Source organism: Cydia fagiglandana, chromosome 25, assembly GCF_963556715.1.
Source record: "Cydia fagiglandana chromosome 25, ilCydFagi1.1, whole genome shotgun sequence".
In the NCBI taxonomy this organism is placed as follows: Eukaryota; Metazoa; Arthropoda; class Insecta; order Lepidoptera; family Tortricidae; genus Cydia; species Cydia fagiglandana.
In genome coordinates this window covers 4,951,597-4,971,623 of record NC_085956.1, presented here as the reverse complement: position 1 = coordinate 4,971,623, position 20,027 = coordinate 4,951,597, and the positions used below count along the sequence as shown (strand labels likewise).

Below are 20,027 nucleotides of genomic sequence, written 5' to 3'. Positions count from 1 at the left end.
CGCTTAGTGCGAATTGGTGGAATATCTACCAAGTAATGATGGAAACCGGCCGTGCGTCTAAAAGTCCGATGGTAGAATGGGGACGGTGGAATGAGCTCGTGTAGCTCTTGGGCACACTCCCCGAAGTGCAACCTGTAGAATACCGACAGGCTGGCGACTTCTGGTTGTGATCGCAGAAGCATTGCAGATGCAGCATTACTGCTGCAGTATTTCAGTAATGGGAAACAGGCGAAAAACTTAACTAAACGGGCAATATACTTGATAAAATGAATGACGGTTTGAACGTACCTATTGAACGACAGCAATGTGGCAAAATATAACAAGAAAATCACTTGTTAAATAAAAGGCATTAATAAAATCTTAAATTATATTTATCATTAGGTAACTAGGTACTACGCATTGCATCCGCATCCGCACTGTCCTGATATGGACACGGAGCCGGACGCGGGCACAGTACCGCTGAAGTCGACGGAGCCGAGCACGGGCACGGAGCCGACGACGACGGTCTGGCCGCTCGCGTCGATGTCGCCGGACACGCCTACCTTACCGGTACCGGTACCGCCGTACGACGCGCACGGCGGGCTCGGGACGGGCGGTGGCGCGGGCGCGCTTTGACTCGCGCTGTTGAGACCGCCGATTCCGCTTAATCCGGACCCGTAGGGAAGTTGAGGAAATCCGCAGGACTGACTCATCACGGACTGCAAATAACATAAAGATATAAATAAGCTTTCCACTAAAATTTTTCTACCAAATTAATATTTCAATATTGCGGTATATTAACAACCTGAATAAGTACGAGTAGGTATATATTTATCAATTACCTGAATCAAGCAAGCCTGCAGGCAAAGGGCGAAGACTACGAAGGGAGACATGTTAATATTTGTTGTTATATGTTGTTCTTGTTTAACGCTAGAATGATTTGATATCAACCAACCATAGCTTTTATACTTGTCATGGCGATAATTATTACAAAAATCTGTGCGTGTTGAAAATATTAGTTAAATATGCATAATATAATAACTCGTTTAATTAATATCGCGTTGCGAAAAACGTTATCATTATTATTAGGACAATCAAAACGAATTATGTTACCACATATCTATTTTTGCTTGTATTGCTATCGATTGATGCCGTTTATCAATTTTAACGAAATTTATCATGATTATTCAATAGGCTTTACCTTCGTATAAAAGGTAGCCAGGTTAATCATAAAATAATTAATTGACTGTTGTCAACCAAAAAAGTAATTTACAATGGCATCAAAATACATCACATTCTGCGCAGCAGTATATTTCATTCAGGTAATTGGATAGTTACCTATACATCTGATTATATAAAAAACATTTATTGTTAGTTCGTACGTGCTATTACTTAAATATCTTTGTAAGGTTTCTTTGAATTAGACATGATAAAACGTGTACATAATATAAACTTGCTTATTTTACGATATTTTATGCGAATCAACTTAAGTAGGTAATGTTTATCAAACACTTTAAACGCTTTTTCCTATTTTGTTTGCCGATTTTATGCAACTCGTTAAAATCTAATAAAATGTTTTTTTACAGTCTGTAGCCGGACAAAGTGTATACACACCTAACTGCGAATGCCGCTCTATCACGATATCCGACAATGGTGGCCCTCTGGCGATTACTAGCATCGGCCCCATCGCGCCGTCCGGCATCGCCGTCGCCACGGACTTAGGCCTCGCCGGTGACCTGGACCTGTCCGGCGCGCTGCCGTACCTGAGCGCGGTCGCGTTCGAGGGCCAGTTCAACACCAACGGAACCGCGCCGGTGTCGTACGGGTGTGGGGACTGCGTCGCCATCACGCAAGAGGTCGGGAATCCGAGTGGCGTGAACGCTGGCCTCTCACCTAGCTATAGCTCTAGTACTATTAACAGCTGTGGTAGACGTTCTTAAGATGAAATCTTACTTTAATTTAATAATAAATAATTAAAATTATATTTTTGTTTTTCTTATTGTCACATACATTATTCAAACCCTATTCTAGACCTGAAAATAATATTACAATGTAAGAAACAAAACACAATTTAGCCATAAAGCGTTTATTGTATTATTGAAATGCAGTGTGGTTCATCACGGTAGAACTATTTAGTTGCAACCGCATCCGCACTGTCCGCAGATAGAGACGGAGCCGCAGGCGGGCGCGCAGCCGCCGAAGGAGACGGAGCCGAGCACGGGCACGGCGCCGGTGACGCAGGTGGTGCCGCACGCGTCGATGGTGCCGTCCGCGCTCACCACCCCGCAGCCCTGCCCGCCGTACGAGCCGCTGTTGCCGGAGCTGGAACCGTAGCCGATGCTGGAGCCGGAGCCGATGTTGGAACCGTAGCCGATGCTGGAACCGTAGCCGATGCTGGACCCGGAGCCGATGCTGGAGCCGCAGCAGCGCTGGCTCATCACTGACTGTTAATTAAAAAGAAACTGTTAGTCAAGGCAATAAAATGTGTACAGGTTGATCCGTCAGAGCTGGCGCGGAATATGTATAAGCTACTTAGAGTTAGACCAAGAAAAGTCTTTTCAAAGCGATTTTGATAGCCCACGCAGTGCAAGTGTTATTTTAAACGTCAAACATCTATGAAATTATGACTTATAAATAACACTTGCACTGCGTGGGCTATCAAAATCGCTGCAGACTTTTCTTGGTCTAACTCTATCTATTGCATTCTATAGTGCAAGTATTTAGAGTTTTATGGGACTCTCCAATATAACAATTACTTGCCATGAATATGATTTATTACTAAATTAATGTGAATGTGAACAAAAGGTATCACAAATCATGACCTGGTTAAAAAGCTGCGGTAGGCGATTATGGAGGTTTTATAAAAAATATAAAAGTATCAACACAGAGGGACTGTACCTTTTGTGGAGGAATCATCTCGACCCTGATTTTTTTTTTCAAATTAGGCGGACCGCCATCTTTTTACAATTATTTTGAAAATCACACAATAATAAATTCAATAAAGCCTCCTTAAAAAAATTAACTTCCACAAAATAAGGAAATTTTACCTGGGCTTAGGGTTTGCACTATGGATCGGAAATGTATGGGAAGATCCACGGATCCGGATCCAGATCCGGATAATTTCATACATTTCGGATCTGGATTACAAACCCTACCTGGATTACAGAAAATAGTTAGTTTAAACTCTAAGACAGAAAAAGATAGTTAAGTACCTAGTTGAACTTACCTGGATCAGGCAGATTTGGATGCAGAGGACCAACACGGTGTAAGGAGACATGGTTGAAGTTGTTTATTCGAAGGACGAAAAAACTATGTTCGATACTTTTGAAGCTCAGCTTTTATAATGAACCAATTAAAAACAATGATAAGAAGAACAATAGCATTTCAAAAGACGAAACACGTGGCCGATTTATGTTATCAATTAAGTGTAAACAATTTTAAGAACACTTGGACATACGTGGACACACGTGCCTATTAAAGTTAATGTATGTTATCTTAAGTTAATTTCGAAAGACTCGCAAGAACTATAAAAAGTCCCACAATTCTTACTGAAAATCATACTTTAGTAAGATACTTACTACAGCAACCATTAAAATGGCATTCAAAGCTATCCTTCTCTGCGCTTCTCTTCTGCTGGTCCAGGTAAACTACTGATTTTTCCTTTTGATTCCTTGATGTAAAATATATTAATTGTTATGTACTTGTACCTATGTATATCTATGCTTTTCCATGAGTTTTCAAAAATATTAAATCCTTCTTTCGACAACCGCCGTATACTCACAAATAATTGTCAATTTCTTTATTTATATTAAATTTATAGTTGATGTGCTCTTTTATATCTAGTCGGTAAGAAAAATAGCGGCAACAGAAATACATCATCTGTGAAAATTTCAACTGTCTAGCTATCACGGTTCGTGAGATACAGCCTGGTGACAGACAGACGGACAGACGGACAGACGGACGGACGGTCGGACGGACGGACGGACAGCGAAGTCTTAGTAATAGGGTCCCGTTTTACCCTTTGGGTACGGAACCCTAATTACACAAAATTTAATTTCAAGCTGAACTAAATTCTTTAAATGCATATAAGTCGTAGTCGTAGTCGCTCTTTCAGTTTTATGGTCTTTCTCGCGACCGCCAACTCCGCTCTTCTGGCAATATGTCTTTGTCCATCCCTCCACATCGATCCGGGTTCATGTCAAACTCGTTCTGCGTACAGGTGGCGCGCCTTTGGAACGGACTTCCCCTGAATATCAAAAATGCCCCAAATAAATTTGCGTTCAAGAAATCTGTACGGTCTTTCTTTGCTGTTAGAATGAAGGATTCCTAGTAGTGTTAAATTAGTTTATATAAATTATTTATTGTATGTATTATGTGTATTAAGTATATTATATTAATTTTATGTAGTATAGGTATTGTGTAGGTGTGTTAGATTTTAGATTAGCTTTAGTGATAAGTAGCACCGCCCACAATCTCTCCGCTTTGCTTTAAGGTTGACTGGTAGAGAATGCTTTTGGCATTAACTCCGCCTTTTGTACGATAAGTTTTCTTTTGTGTACTAAAGTTTAAATAAATAAATAAGTATTGTGAAACAATCAACTTTGATTCCCCTGCTACTGACTGATGGCTGGAATGTAGGGAGCCACAAAAAAGGAAAGAGTTACTAAAGTCTTTAAACATTTACAGCTCTCAGGCCTAAATAAATATTTTTGCGTTTCAGACCATCTCTGGCCAGAGTTGCGGCTGCTCACGCGGCAGCTCTAGGGGCTCCATCGGTTACGGCAGCTATGGGGGCTCCAGCAGCTCTGTCAGCGCCAACTCCATCTCCATCCCCAGCAGCGGCGGCGACCTCCCCATCACCAGCTTCGGCCCCATCTCCCCCTCCGGCATCTCCGTCTCCACCGAGCTCGGCCTGAGCGGAGACTTGGACGTTAGCGGACAACTGCCGTACCTGAGCGCCGTGCAGTTCTCTGGCAACTACGACACCAGCGGCTCGGCGTGCGTGGACTACAGCTGCGGCACCTGCGGGAACGTGGCCATCACCAGCGTGCAGGGAGGCTCCGGCTCCGGCTGCAGCTGCCAGGGCTAACCTTTAATAACTTCTGGAAACATTTAGTTTATTTGCTAATTGACTTCTAGTGGTACGAACGACTTAATTTATGGAAACCTGATCGAATAAACTCAATTGCTCAATAAAACATTGTTTTTGCCTCTATTGGGTACATACATTTAATAACTTCACTTGAATCGATTTTAATTAATGCTATACTATGTGTAAAATGCATATTAAACTAACTGTACATTTAGATCATATCACACATTACGTCATGCGAAAGGTGAATAATTGACTTGAATTGCTTTATTTATTCGGTTATACTCTTTTTAATTTAATTATTTTGTCAAATGCTACAAATAATTTATTGTTAAAAGTGTTTGCTTTTAACTACTAAGAATTGTTGTTAGAGAAAAGTGGTTTACAAATGCCCAAACTATGTAGGATTTTCTGTGTTTCAGGCAGAAAAGGACAATATTAATTAAATTTTAAGTATTCACTTGTATGCCTGGCGCCTGTAATCTCGAATCCCACCAAACCCATAAATGTAAAAAAGGAAAGCCAAGTTCAATACAAAAATTATGCTTGGCTGTGGGGTTCGCCGCAAAAAAAATGGAGATCTAAATGAGTGCCAAGTTCTATGCAAAATCCAAATATGTATTTATAGGAACAAAATAACATTATAAACAAGTAATTAACTCTATTTCTTTGCTTTATTGGGTACCTATAACAATTGCTGTTATTTAAAAAAATGTGAGATCTTAAAGTAGGTTAGATTTGGCTTGGCCAGATTTTATTAGAATTACAATATATATATATATATGTTGAATAACTTTATAAAATGATTGATGTAATGAAAACTGGCCAAGTCAAATCTAACCTACTTTAAGATCTCACATTTTTTTAAATAACAGCAATTGTATCCAATAAAGCAAAGAAATAGAGTTAATTACTTGTTTATAATGTTATTTAAGAAAAGCGAATATAATTTTATTACAAAATGAAATGTAAATAGATACAGAAATTTACAAACTTATAACTAGGTAAATATAAAAATTAAGGGTATTATATGCTATTAGGCCATAGGTACCCGGCTAAATGTACCTAGCACGCTGCTGGCGTTTCCCCTCTGCACGTCTAGCGAAATACGCTGGATTAAAAATGCGCCGGACCTGCACAATGTTATTTTGATCCTATAAATAAATACATATTTGGATTTTGCATAGAACTTGGCACTCATTTAGATCTCCATTCTTTTTGCGGCGAACCCCACAGCCAAGCATAATTTTTGTATTGAACTTGGCTCTCCTTTTTTACATTTATGTTTTTGGTGGGATATCAATACTTTTTGTAAAGAAAACTAGGCAGGTATTGAGATTTAATGTTTTTTCTTGTGTTTCCGCTGCATGGTTTTTACTTCTGTTCTTTGTATAATTATGTGGTGCCGCGCGCCGCCGACGACACACCGTTGGCCGGTTGTTTAGAGCGTATTACAAGTTTTTTGTATGGGGATACCACTTATTTTTTGACTTAATTTCTTTTTTAAGTAGCAAAGTAGCAAATATAATAATACATATATTGGGGTAGTTTCAAATATCTGCTTGTAACGGTTCCAACGCCACAATAAAAAAATATTTTTTTGTATGGGGACCCCCCCTATTTTTTAACTTTTTTTTATTTTTAGATTTTTTCCTACGCTTACACACAATAACCGAGCTGGATTCCAAATTTCACCCTTCTAGGTCATCTGGAAGTAGGTTAGGTTTAGGTACTTATATGTCAGTCCCAATAAAAAATGTTTTTTTTGTATGGGGACCCCCCTATTTTTTAACTTTTATTTATTTTTAGATTTTTCCTACGGTTACACACAATAACCGAGCTGGATTCCAAATTTCATCCTTCTAGGTCACCTGGAAGTAGGTTAGGTTTAGGTACATACTTATATGTCAGTCCCAATAAAAAATGTTTTTTTTTGTATGGGGACCCCCCCTATTATTTAACTTTTTTTTATTTTTAGATTTTTTCCAAATTTCATCCTTCTAGGTAATCTGGAAGTAGGTTAGGTTTAGGTACTATAAGTCAGTCAGTCGGTCAGTCTTAAAATTTACGACTTTTTGACCTTCATATCTTCATAACCGTTTGAGCTAGCTTCATGAAATTTGGGCTTCTAGATGTCCTTATGGATATAATTAAACACACGTAGTTTTATGTGTTTACGTTAAAGATGTTTTGAGTTATAGAAGGGTCAAAAGTGGCACCAAGTGGTTCGTGTAATATTACACTCGGCGCTGGCTAGCCAGTTCCTTTGCTTGAACTTGGCTTGACACGCTGCCGCGTGTCTAGATAATCTTTCATAGAAAAAAATCTACTTCTCAACCGAACCGTGTTAAGGTCCGGTTCCGGGTCCAGAACCAAGTCCACAACCAGGTCCAGGTCGAGGTCCAGGTCTAGGTCCTGATCCAAGTCCAGGTCGAGTCCAAGCCCGGGTCCGAGTCCGGGCCCGAATCTGAATCCGGGTCCGGGTGCCGGCCCCAGTCCTAGTCCAAGTCGAAATCAAAATCGCCAAACTTATACCATGTGTCGTTGAAAAGTTCCGTTCTGATCATCAGTAGCAGTTCCACTTCATCAAATGCGACAGTTTTTAATGAAAGTGGTTGATTTTCTGATGAAAATACAAATATCTCTATACGCATGCCTTTAAGATTTGAGGAGTTAGTTCCCTCGATTCCTCATGGATCCCATCATCAAAACTCGAGCTTGACAAAAATGTGGCTTAAAAATTTAACTCGCTTAGCAAACATAACGAAGAGGACAAATCGCCAAACGTGAACTATGCCAGGCGTGTCTCACTCCACGATTTCGTCGCTTTGCTACAGGTAGCTAAAAGTGCATCCGTTCAGCCCCAATTTTGGGGTTTGCCATAAGCCGCCCGTGGCGCTGTCGCCACCTAGCGGCCATATCTGTGCTGATCGTCACAGACGCGTTTTGTTAGAGAGTGAGTCTTCTGTACCTAGTACTATTATTTATTCTGTGACTATGCGTCGTTGAAGACTTCCCAGCAAACATTTTTGGTCGATATTCCGAAAAAGGCACCTATTTTAGGTCGCACAATTTAGGAGACCAAAATGAGGCACGTCGAATCGACGTCGTGGGCACGTGCCGGCGACATAAATGGGGAAAAAACGCACGTGCCGGCGACGTATTTATTGACGGTAAATTAGTGATTACAACCATTAGGTCAACACTAGGTCATGTTTCCGATGTGGATTCGACGTCGCCACGACGTGCCGCGTAGTGAAAATGTACTAATTTGATATTCTTTACCACCTTTAGACGTGATGGCGACATATTTTTATCCATATAATTACTCTGCGAGGCAATATTTAGATGAGACGCGATGAAGAGAAAAAGAGACACAAACATTTTACGCTTATATATTCTTTTCACTCAGAAACAAAATGTCTAACAAGAAAACAACTTTAAGTTGTGCAATGATAATGGCGGCCACTAAGTCATGTAAAATAATTTAGGCCGATTACGCTGATGAAGAACGATGAAATCTAGTGCACAGAAAATTTTTTCGTGCAGTATGTTAGGTTTACATACAAAACTATCGATGGGCTTTTGAAATATTTAACTTTTCCACATTTTATAAAATCAAAATGCATATATTTGCTTGTAATTGAGTGTTGTAATTGAATATTTGTGTGTGTGAGTGTATTGACTTGATCAAAAATATTGTTTTATTTTGAATATTAGCACAATGAAGTACCGTGCGATGGCACCATTCAAGATATAACAACTTAAGTTATGCAATTTCATATTTAGCATCTCGTTATAATGAAAGAAAATGGCGGCACAACCTTATGGTATTGATAGTACTTTACAAGTGATTTTAACTATATGGTCGCAATTTGGTATCTATTTTAAGTAACATTTACCTAAAATTAGTAGCTAAATCGACATAAAATCAACGACCTAAAGGTCTCCGTATAAGAAATAATTACGTCGCAAATACACCTAAAATGTCTTATTAGTACATTTGACCTATTGGTCAGACTTTGCAGTTAATTTTACCTAATATTTCGACTTATTTTCAACCATTAAGTCCCTGACTTCATGGTCCCCGTATAAGAAATAATTACGTCGCATATACACCTAAAATGCCTTATTAGTACATTTGACCTATTGGTCAGGGTTCGAAGTTAATATTACCTAATATTTCGACAGATTTTCAACCATAAAGTCCCTGACTTCATGGTCTCCGTATAAGAAATAATTACGTCGCATATACACCTAAAAGGCCTTATTAGTATATTTGACCTATTGGTCAGGGTACGAAGTTAATTTTACCTAGTAATAGGACTTATTTTCAACCATTAAGTCCGTGACTTCATAGTCCCCGTATAAGTAATAATTACGTCGCAAATACACCTAAAATACCTTATTAGTAGATTTGACCTATTGGTCAGGGTTTAAGGTTAATTTTACCTAATATTTTGCCTTATTTTCAACCCCTAAGTCCCTGACTTCATGGTGTATTTATGAAGTGAAATTTACGTTTTATTATCCCTATATTTTGACTTGGAAGTAAAAGTGTACAATACGTAAAATAATTGGTGACTTAGGACGTCATTTTCACTTAAATTGGAAAAATCTTCTTCGAGCCTAGGAAAAAATACTTAAAATGTTTGCTGGGTTCCATTCTGATCATCATCAGCAGTTCCACTTCAACAAATGTCACTTTTTTTAATGTATATGCTTGATTTGTTAATAAAAACACAACAATCCATATATGTATGCCTTTAAGATTTGAGGAGTTCCCTCGATTCCTCATGGATCCCATTATCAGAACTGGGTTTTGACAAAAACGAGACCAACCTGTATGCACATACATACAATCAAAATTGGTCCAGTAGACCAGTAATGACGGAGATATGGAGTAACAAACATAAAAAAAAATACAACCTAATTGATAAATGATAACCTCTACCTTTTGAGATTTGGAAGTCGGTCAAAAAACTGAAATATAGATGGTCAAGCAAATCTTGTCAGTAGAAACAGGCGCGAAATTCAAATTTTCTAAGAGACGATATCCCTTCCCTTCCCTTCAAATTTGCCGCCTTTTTCTACTGACAAGATCTGCTTGACCAACTATACCTACTTACTTTAGATAGATTTTAGCAGATGGTTATCCTGACATAATGATTAACAAAAAAGATTTAAAATGAACACTTTTCTCTTTGGTTATCAATCAGCTGCCACATTATTTGTAAACTAAACGTGTTTTGATTTAGTAATTGTCACTTGCGAAAGAATATAAGAATGACAAGTATGACAGTTAGGTATTTAACGTCGAGTTACCTCACTTCGGGACTCTAGAGTTACTTACTTACTACTTACTTACTTGGTTGGCGCGATGACCCAAAATGAGTCTTGGCCTCCAACACAAGAGCACGCCACTTTGATCGGTCCAGAGCGGTATCCCGCCAGCTTTCGCCGACTCCGAGCTCACGGAGATCTGCCTCCACTCTATCTGCCCAACGGTATTTAGGACGACCAACAGGACGGCGTCCATTTGGTCGACCCAAGTAGGCCTTTTTGGCTGCCCGATCTTCACCCATCCTTTCGAGATGGCCAAGCCAGCGGAGACGATGCGCTTTGGTCTCACCTATTATGTTCGGCTCGGATATCAGATGTTCTATCTCGGCATTCTTTCGGATCGTCCAACTGCCATCGTCTCTTTTTACGGGTTTTTTTTAGAGTTAGACCAAGAAAAGTCTGCAGCGATTTTGATAACCCACGCAGTGCCAGTGTTATTTATACGTCATAATTTCATTGAAGTTTGACGTTTAAAGTAACACTTGCACTGCGTGGTCTATCAAAATCGCTGCAACCTTTTCTTGGTCTAACTATAATTATTTTATTAGAAAATTAACGATTATTAAATACGAGTACAGCTAATTTTAACAACGGGGTTAATATAGTAGGTATAGGTATAGTATTTGGCATTAACTGAGCCACAATCAAGTGTTTTGTATTACCAATTTGACCCTGTCACCTTGTCACCCTGTGTACGTATAGCTGTTACGAGTATGACTAAAGCCAAAGACTTTGGCTTTGCTTTGGCTTTGGTTTTGATGTTGACCAAACTATTTGATTTAGGTGAGAAATAAAATAATGATATTCGTTTATATTATAAGAAAAACCGGGCAAGTGCAAGTCGGACTCGCGCACGAAGGGTTCCGTACCATAAAGCAAAAAAAAAACGGAAAAAAATGCAAAAAGAAAACGGTCACCCATCCAAGTACTGACCACGCCCGACGTTGCTTAACTTTGGTCAAAAATCACGTGTGCTGTATGGGAGCCCCACTTAAATCTTTATTTTATTCTGTTTTTAGTATTTGTTGTTATAGCGGCAACAGATATACATCATCTGTGAAAATTTCAACTGTCTAGCTATCACGGTTCGTGAGATACTGCCTGGTGACAGACAGACGGACGGACGGACGGACAGCGAAGTCTTAGTAATAGGGTCCCGTTTTACCCTTTGGGTACGGAACCCTAATAAATGAGCATGACGCAAGGGGAACTGCATGTCGTTTTAAAAATACTAGTTCTAAAGAAACAAACCATATTACTACAGACATTCGTTTGGAACCGTAATAATGGGTATTTAATCTTATTGCAAAAACTCTGGTATACTTTCGAACCCGTCGGTGGCTACCAGTAGGCCCGTCTATAGTTCGTTTTATTTAGCATTAAAATTAAGGTAAACAATCTTGATGTGTCTTTTAATTGAAAAACACATTTTAAAAATAAGTTACGGCAAATATGCAACAATTATGAATCTAATACGATCATTTATATTCTTCTGCTTTCATAAGTAATAGTTACTGATTTTTAAAAATCGTTTTTTGATTAAAAGACAGGTCAAGATCGCTTACCTTCTTTCAAGTTCTTTCTAATGCTAAAAAAAACGAACTATAGATTGGGCACAATTAGTTCATTTTGGCAAAGCCAACTCTTAGGGGTTATTAAATACAGTCGGAAATAATTATGTATGTTTTTAAAAATGAAAACTTAGACAAAATGAAAACTAATATAGAAGAGTGATAGAGAGACATAATGCTTTATAGAAGAGTGGTAGAGATACATAATGCTTTTCGTTGTAGAAGCGATTAAGCGATTGTAACCTTGGCTAGGCCGGAAGTTTACAAATTTTAATAATGTAATACAAACAAAAATAACTTAAACAATTTTGGATAATTTCGTTTATTTGATCAGCTTTCCATCGGTTAAGTCGTTTGTACAACTAGAAGGCAATTAACGAAAATTAACTTAAAGTTTCCAGAAGTTATTAAAGGTCTTTAGCGACGGCAGCCACAGCTGGAGCCGGAGCCGCCCTGCACGCTGGTGATGGCCACGTTCCCGCAGGTGCCGCAGCTGTAGTCCACGCACGCCGAGCCGCTGGTGTCGTAGTTGCCAGAGAACTGCACGGCGCTCAGGAACGGCAGTTGCCCGTTAACGTCCAAGTCTCCGCTCAGGCCGAGCTCGGTGGAGACGGCGATGCCGGAGGGGGAGATGGGGCCGACGCTGGTGACGGGGAGGTCACCGCCGCTGCTGGGGATGGAGATGGAGTTGGCGCTGACAGAGCTGCTGGAGCCCCCATAGCTGCCGCTGCCGTAACCGATGGAGCCCCTAGAGCTGCCGCGTGAGCAGCCGCAACTCTGGCCAGAGATGGTCTGAAACGCAATAATATTGATTTAGGCCTGAGAGCTGTAAATGTTTAAAGACTTTGGTAACTCTTTCCTCTTTGGGGCTCCCTACTTTCCAGCCATCAGTCAGTAGCAGGGGAATCAAAGTTGATTGTTTCACAATACTTATATACACTTAAAGAATTTCACCGACTGGATACAAAAGAACACACCAAGTATAAATTTAATTTAACCAAAGAAATTGACAATTATTTGCTAGTATACGGCCGTTGTCGAAAGAGAGATTAAATATGTTTGCAAACTCATGGAAAAGCATAAGTATACAAAGATACAAGCACATAATAATATATTTAGCATCAAGGACTCAAAAAGAAAAATCAATAATTTACCTGGACCAGCAGAAGAGAAGCGCAGAGAAGGATAGCTTTGAATGCCATTTTAATGGTTGCTGTAGTAAGTGTCTTACTAAAGTATGATTTTCAGTAAGAATTGTAGGACTTTTTATAGTTCTTGCGAGTCTTTCGAAATTAACTTAAGATAACATACATTGACTTTAATAGGCACGTTTCTCAAATTATGTCCAAGTGTTCTTAGATTACTCTAGTTTACTTGTAACATAAATCGGCCACGTGTTTCGTCTTTTGAAATGCTATTGTTCTTCTTATCATTGTTTTAATTGGTTTATTATAAAAGCTGGTCTTCAAGAGTATCGAACATAGTTTTTTCTACCTTCGAATAAACAACGTCAACCATGTCTCCTTACACCGTGTTGGTCCTCTGCATCCAAATCTGCCTGATTCAGGTAAGTTCAACTACTTTACCATATTTTTCTGTCTTAGAGTTTAAACTAACTATTGTACTCTTAACTCTTGTACCCCAGCTATCCCAGGTGCCTTATTTTCTGGAAGTTTTTTTTTAAAGAGGCTTTGTGTGTTTTTTTTAATAAGTTTGTAAAAGATGGCGGTGCGCATAATTTGAAATGAATAGGTACTATTCTTAACAACGAAATAAAGAGTACAGTCCCTCTCCTTTGGTACTTATATATTTTGTACAGCCTTCATCGCCAGTAATTATTATATCGGAGAGACCCATAAAACTCTAGGTACCTATCAGTGGCGGCGCGTCAAACATATCCATAGGCAAGACGGGGCTAATTTGGCTTACATATTTCCATTACAACTCTGCTCAAATGTCCAAAAACAGGCAAGCCGGTGGGAATCGGCTTTTATGGACGCGCCGCCACTGGCACCTATACAATACAATACAATACTCTTTAGATATTGCACACTGCACACCTTACATACTCGTAGATATACATATATATCCGCACCAGCTCTTACGAATCGACATGTATGTGTCGGCGGCCGATCGTAAGATCAGGCATATCGTGAAACTTGAAAATTCCTAACTCGTTCCCTGAGTCGACGGAGCCCCGCTACGCGGGGCTCCTATTTCTGGGCAGTTTGCCCTTCGGGCATCTGAAGCAACCTACCTATTTATTGATCTTATGTAATTATGGTCAAAACATTACACAGGAACATTACGATCTGCCTGATCTTACGATCGGCCGCCGACATATGTACCTTATATACCTACATAATTATTTTATTGCCTTGACTAACAGTTTCTTTTCCATTAACAGTCAGTGATGAGCCAGCGCTGCTGCGGCTCCAGCATCGGCTCCGGGTCCAGCATCGGCTACGTTTCCAGCTCCGGCAGCAGCTACGGTTCCAGCTCCAGCAACAGCGGCTCGTACGGCGGGCAGGGCTGCGGGGTGGTGGGCGTGGCCGGCAACATCGACGCGTGCGGCAACACCTGCGTCACCGGCGCCGTGCCCGTGCTCGGCTCCGTCTCCTTCGGCGGCTGCGCGCCCGCCTGCGGCTCCGTTTCTATTTGCGGACAGTGCGGATGCGGATGCAACTAAACAGTTGTATCATGATGATGATGGTCATTACACTTCAACAATAAAATAAATACTTTGTGACTAACTAAACTGTGTTTTGTTTCTTATGTTGTAATATATTTTCAGATGATTAAATAGCTTAGGGTTTCGTGAACTTAACGTGACAGATAACAAAAACTATAGTAAATATAAACTAATAATTTATTACTAAATTAAACTGGGATTTTGTCTTAAGAACGTCTGCCACAGGTGTTAATTGTACTAGTGCTAAAGCCAGGCGAGACGCCAGCGGTCACGCCACTAGGGCTCCCGACCTCTTGCGTGATGGCGACGCAGTCCCCGCACCCGTACGACACCGGCGCGGTTCCGTTGGTGTTGAACTGGCCCTCGAACGCCACCGCGCTCAGGTACGGCAGCGCGCCGGACAGGTCCAGGTCCCCGGCGAGGCCTAAGTTCGTGGCGACGGCGATGCCAGACGGCGCGATGGGGCCGATGCTGGTAATCGCAAGAGGACCACCGTTGTCAGATATTGTGATAGAGCGGCAGCCGCCGTTAGGTAATTGGGCGATAATGGTCTGTAATTCAATTTGATTTAATTGTTATTTCTCTGGGTCTGGGTGCTTTAAGATATTATTTTATTTACCATCAGCACTTTCCTCTGACTTTGTCTATGTAGAAATAGTTATACTGATCTACGCTTCTACCTCTTAGGCCTCTTAGTGCCACTTGCACCATCACACCAACCTAGGGTTAACCGGTTAAACAGTTAACCCAGTGTCGAATTGTACTGGTAACCATGACAACTCCAGGTTTAACCGGTAAACCCCAGGTTAGTGAATGGTGCAAGTGGCCCTAAGGGTATGAAGTCCGGGATTAAAATAGTATGGACGGACGACCTTGTTAAGGCCGCCGGAAGACGCTGCATGGATGCGGATCGCTTCCAACCGGTACGAATGGAGGTCCAAGGGGGAGGCCTATGTTCAGCAGTGGACGTCTTATGGCTGAGATGATGATGATTATGATGAATAGTGTCTTTTTTCAGATGATGGACTAACTGTATCAATAACTCTACCTACCCATATGCCATTGTTTATTGTATAACAGTAAAATCAGTTTATTGAAATCGAATTAAGTCTACTTGCAGTTTTCAATTCTAAAATGTCCAATTCGCAAATAATTAATAACACAAGAATGTATGTCAATCAACTATTATGCATTACCTGGATTAATAAAGCTGATGTGCAGAAAATTACGAATTTGAAGGCCATATTGGACTTTGTTCCAAATACCGGACAATAAATTAAATGTATAACAAAACGGCTAATGAGGCACTTTTATACTTTTAAGTATGTCGTATGTATTGATAAAAATAAAATGATACGGAAATTTCATTGCCTATTAGGTACTAATATTATCGATGAAAAAGTTTCAATGTTACCTATAACTAAGGCATTAAACGTTATCTAAAGATAAGAATTCTTTTGGCAACGCTTTAATTACGAACGTGCTTTGCCAATATTTTTCATCACTGACCTATTTGTAATACTTATCGCCGTGATTAGTATATAAGTAGTGCCAGGTTGTTATCTAATTAGTTCTAATTATTGTCCAGGAAAGGAACAACTCACGAAAATGTCTCCCCTCGTGGTTTTTGCTCTCTTCGTACAGACTTGCTTGATTCAGGTATTTTACTAATTCCCTTAAAACATTTTTCTTCATTTTACTCCCCTGAGGGCTTGAATATTTTTTAAGAACATCGAGAACAATTTTCTTGTCTTCCAAAAAAGGGTTTTTGGAAAGTTTATAACTCTTTTTAAGTAAGTATTTTTGTCCCCAAACCAGTGTTTACTTTTATCACATTTTGACTGCTCTTTTAGTATGAATTTCTGAGTAGGTTTCATGATATAATATTCGCCGTAGCCTACAGTAAAAATTAATGGTTACGAATTTGCGTTAACAATATGTACCTAAATGTCAGCCTAACTTAATTCTGCTGCTCATTTTACCGCATCATATTAAGCCACATTTATGACAGTTATACTCGACAACTCTTAACGTTCTCTTAACACTATTAACGTTCAAATCAAAAAAATTTTTTTGCTTATTATATGCTTTAATGCTATAATTAAATGCTTATTTTTTTACAGTCCGTACTAAGCCAGTCCTGCGGATTCCCTCAACTTCCCTACGGGTCCGGTTTGGGCGGACTCGGCGGTCTCAACAGCGCGAGTCAAAGCGCGCCCGCACCGCCGCCCGTCCCGAGCCCGCCGTGCGCGTCGTACGGGGGCGTAGGGACCGGAGAGGTGGGCGTGTCCGGCGACATCGACGCGAGCGGCCAGACCGTCGTCGTCGGCTCCGTGCCCGTGCTCGGCTCCGTTGACTTCAGTGGCACCGTGCCCGCGTCCGGCTCCGTGTCCATTTCTGGACAGTGCGGATGCGGGTGCAATGCTTAATTTATATTCTACTGTGATAAATATAGTTTAGTTTTTTTAATGCACGAGCCGTTTAATTTATTATATTAACTACATCAATCTTCATCAGGTACTCGAGGATCCCTATTATCTATACCTACATACATATAATTTTATACATAGGTATTATTTAAAGGGCCCACTAATCACCAGTTCGCTGGACGATATCAGCCTGTCAGTTAAAAGCAAAATTTGACACGACATGTATGTGTCAGCGGCCGATCGTAAGATCAGGCATATCGTGAAATTCCTAGGCATATCATGAAACGTGAAACACTTTAACTCGTTATCGTTCCCTGAGTCGACGGAGCCCCGCTACGCGGGGCGCCTATCTCTGGGCAGTTCTGGGCAGACATACAGGCTGATATCGTCCGGCGAACTGGTAATCTGTGGGCCCCTAGGACGGACGGCAGACTTCCCTTCCATATATATGCGCGCAAAGCGCGCTCTTATCGTCGGATTTCACTTAACCTTCTAGTATAAATCTGTAGACCTAGTGAAAAAGGGGACCCACAAGTCTCGCGAAGCTTAGGTCTAAAAGAGCATGTTACGTGGAACTTAGGGCCCCCCCACATCTAGCGTCTTTCGAGCGTCGGCGTCTGTCAGCGTCTGGTCAGCGCTATGGAAAATGACGTCGCTGCGCAGTTGCGTCGACGTTGCGTCGACGTTGCGTCGAGCGCGGTCATACAGTTGGGGGCCCTTAAACCCTTTATACCTTCGCTGCCGGAGACTTGTACCCTCATTTCACTAGGTCTACAGATTTGACGACCGGTCTGGCCTAGTGGGTAGTGACCCTGCCTGCGAAGCCGATGGTCCTGGGTTCGAATCCCAGTAAGGGCATTTATTTGTATGATGATACAGATATTTGTTCCTGAGTCATGGGTGTTTTCTATGTATTTAAGTATTTGTATATTATATACAAATTTACTTGGGTGTTTTCTATGTATTTAAGTATTTGTATATTATTACACAAGCCTTCTTGAGCTTACCGTGGGACTTAGTCAATCTGTGTAAGAATGTCCTATAATATTTATTTATTTATTATTATTTATTTATTTATTCAGTAGGGCCACAGAATTGGCGCCCCAGGCGCCCAGTATTGGAGATTGCTCGCGCCAAGGGAGCTCGAATTGTCCGACCTTTCGATATGAAGTACATGAGAGTGCGTGTTGTAATGATTGTGTATTTCAGCTGTATATGTATAGTATGTACTCGTATATGCATAGTACCGGTCTGTGTATTATCTCAAAGTACATCATGTTTTTGGGTTAAATTATTATTCATTTTACCAATAATCGCTACTCGGTTAACTGGGGGGACAAAATCATACATTGTACACTTACCTATTATAATAAAAGTCTTCCACTTAAAGCCAATTGAGTTTAATTCCAGTACGGCTATGATGGTCGTATTTGTCTACGTGACAGCGTGATAAAACGGTGTCCGTCTCTTTCTATCCCCCAGAGTTAAAAAGTGACAGTTGTTTTATCACGTGGATAAACGTGGATAAAGCGATCCATAATAGGCTTGCAGAAATACTTAAAACGAAATCCAGTTTAAAATGATATGGATCATGGCCAAAAGGTAAATTTTCAAATTCAATTTCCTATAAACGAATCTCCATGTTAATTGTGCAACCATACAGTCCACACAGTAATACCTAGCTAAAGTTCCAAACTAGTGACAGTGCTTATATGGTTACATGATGCCATAAAGTTCACTCCATAGCAAAATTGAACACCTACTTAGAAAATTTTACTTAGGGACCGGATTCGGCATACTTCACCAATAGTATTCAAAACAACCGGCTCTATTCGAACTTTAAGATACGTCAATTAATAGATCTAGAAACGATATGGATTAGATTTGTCAGTGTCAAAAGTGACGTTTTTGTTTGAAGAAACACCATCCAGAATCGGAGCTTAGATAATGTTTGGTAAGTAAATCAAAAGTATCAATTACAAATATGGAACATCGGTGAACAGTCATTCAAACTGGATTTCAATGCGCCAAAATATTGAGTGAATTTAGTTGCATCCGCATCCGCACTGTCCGCAGATGGAGACGGAGCCGCAGGCGGGCGCGCAGCCGTCGAAGGAGACGGCGCCGAGCACGGGCACGGCGCCGGTGACGCAGGTGTTGCCGCACGCGTCGATGGTGCCGGCCGCGCTCACCACCCCGCAGCCCTGCCCGCCGTACGAGCCGCTGTTGCCGGAGCTGGAACCGGAGCCGATGCTGGAACCGTAGCCGATGCTGGAACCGTAGCCGATGCTGGACCCGGAGCCGATGCTGGAGCCGCAGCAGCGCTGGCTCATCACTGACTGTTAATGGAAAAGAAACTGTTAGTCAAGGCAATAAAATATGTAGGTACATATGTCGGCGGCCGATCGTAAGATCAGGCAGATCGTAATGTTCCTGTGTAATGTTTTGACCATAGTTACATTAAACCAATAAATAAGTAGGATAGGGTCGCTAGGTTGCTTCAGATGCCCGAAGGGCAAACTGCCCAGAGATAGGCGCCCCGCGTAGCGGGGCTCCGTCGACTCAGGGAACGATAACGAGTTAAAGTGTCTCACGTTTCACGATTTTTTTAAAAAATTCCAGAAAATAAGGCACCTGGGATGGCTGGGATACAAGAAATTGTTAGTTTAAACTCTAAGACAGAAAAATATGGTAAAGTAGTTGAACTTACCTGAATCAGACAGATTTGGATGCAGAGGACCAACACGGTGTAAGGAGACATGGTTGACGTTGTTTATTCGAATGTCGAAAAAACTATGTTCGATATTCTTGAAGACCAGCTTTTATAATAAACCAATTAAAACAATGATAAGAAGAACAATAGCATTTCAAAAGACGAAACACGTGGCCGATTTATGTTACAAGTAAACTAGAGTAATCTA

At 40.7% G+C, this 20,027-nt stretch overlaps 9 protein-coding genes across 9 annotated transcripts in view; 4 read left to right on the top strand and 5 right to left on the bottom strand.

The window, feature by feature from the left end:
- The window catches only part of LOC134677097 (dihydrofolate reductase), a 262,050-nt gene that overhangs the window by 227,410 nt on the left and 14,613 nt on the right, over nucleotides 1-20,027 (top strand). The window lies entirely within an intron of this gene.
- LOC134676952 (chorion class CA protein ERA.1-like) lies at nucleotides 366-874 on the bottom strand. Its single transcript, XM_063535329.1, has 2 exons — nucleotides 822-874; nucleotides 366-698 (listed from the first exon to the last, which is right to left on the bottom strand). The coding sequence occupies exons 1-2, from the start codon at nucleotides 870-872 to the stop codon at nucleotides 393-395; spliced, it is 357 nt and encodes a 118-aa protein (XP_063391399.1). The 5' UTR covers nucleotides 873-874; the 3' UTR covers nucleotides 366-392.
- LOC134676904 (chorion class CB protein M5H4-like) lies at nucleotides 1,227-1,963 on the top strand. The gene is made up of 2 exons (XM_063535287.1): nucleotides 1,227-1,301; nucleotides 1,566-1,963. The coding sequence occupies exons 1-2, from the start codon at nucleotides 1,254-1,256 to the stop codon at nucleotides 1,917-1,919; spliced, it is 402 nt and encodes a 133-aa protein (XP_063391357.1). The 5' UTR covers nucleotides 1,227-1,253; the 3' UTR covers nucleotides 1,920-1,963.
- On the bottom strand, nucleotides 2,050-3,298 carry LOC134676815 (chorion class A protein L11-like). The gene is made up of 2 exons (XM_063535197.1): nucleotides 3,206-3,298; nucleotides 2,050-2,423 (listed from the first exon to the last, which is right to left on the bottom strand). The coding sequence occupies exons 1-2, from the start codon at nucleotides 3,254-3,256 to the stop codon at nucleotides 2,112-2,114; spliced, it is 363 nt and encodes a 120-aa protein (XP_063391267.1). The 5' UTR covers nucleotides 3,257-3,298; the 3' UTR covers nucleotides 2,050-2,111.
- On the top strand, nucleotides 3,529-5,081 carry LOC134676872 (chorion class B protein L12-like). Its single transcript, XM_063535255.1, has 2 exons — nucleotides 3,529-3,621; nucleotides 4,700-5,081. Exons 1-2 carry the CDS (start codon nucleotides 3,574-3,576, stop codon nucleotides 5,066-5,068), a joined length of 417 nt encoding a protein of 138 aa, XP_063391325.1. The 5' UTR covers nucleotides 3,529-3,573; the 3' UTR covers nucleotides 5,069-5,081.
- Nucleotides 12,327-13,187, bottom strand: LOC134676813 (chorion class B protein L12-like). The gene is made up of 2 exons (XM_063535194.1): nucleotides 13,140-13,187; nucleotides 12,327-12,777 (listed from the first exon to the last, which is right to left on the bottom strand). Exons 1-2 carry the CDS (start codon nucleotides 13,185-13,187, stop codon nucleotides 12,403-12,405), a joined length of 423 nt encoding a protein of 140 aa, XP_063391264.1. The 3' UTR covers nucleotides 12,327-12,402.
- The window catches only part of LOC134677116 (chorion class CA protein ERA.5-like), a 35,729-nt gene continuing 29,115 nt past the window's right edge, over nucleotides 13,414-20,027 (top strand). The window contains exons 1-2 of the mRNA XM_063535572.1: nucleotides 13,414-13,552; nucleotides 14,393-14,430. Of these exons, the coding sequence (XP_063391642.1) occupies nucleotides 13,502-13,552; nucleotides 14,393-14,430 (89 nt within the window). The 5' untranslated portion in view covers nucleotides 13,414-13,501. The remainder of the gene's footprint in view (nucleotides 13,553-14,392; nucleotides 14,431-20,027) is intronic.
- Nucleotides 14,847-15,968, bottom strand: LOC134677109 (chorion class CB protein M5H4-like). The gene is made up of 2 exons (XM_063535566.1): nucleotides 15,874-15,968; nucleotides 14,847-15,228 (listed from the first exon to the last, which is right to left on the bottom strand). Exons 1-2 carry the CDS (start codon nucleotides 15,919-15,921, stop codon nucleotides 14,884-14,886), a joined length of 393 nt encoding a protein of 130 aa, XP_063391636.1. The 5' UTR covers nucleotides 15,922-15,968; the 3' UTR covers nucleotides 14,847-14,883.
- Nucleotides 19,100-19,886, bottom strand: LOC134676748 (chorion class CA protein ERA.5-like). The gene is made up of 2 exons (XM_063535133.1): nucleotides 19,817-19,886; nucleotides 19,100-19,445 (listed from the first exon to the last, which is right to left on the bottom strand). Exons 1-2 carry the CDS (start codon nucleotides 19,865-19,867, stop codon nucleotides 19,152-19,154), a joined length of 345 nt encoding a protein of 114 aa, XP_063391203.1. The 5' UTR covers nucleotides 19,868-19,886; the 3' UTR covers nucleotides 19,100-19,151.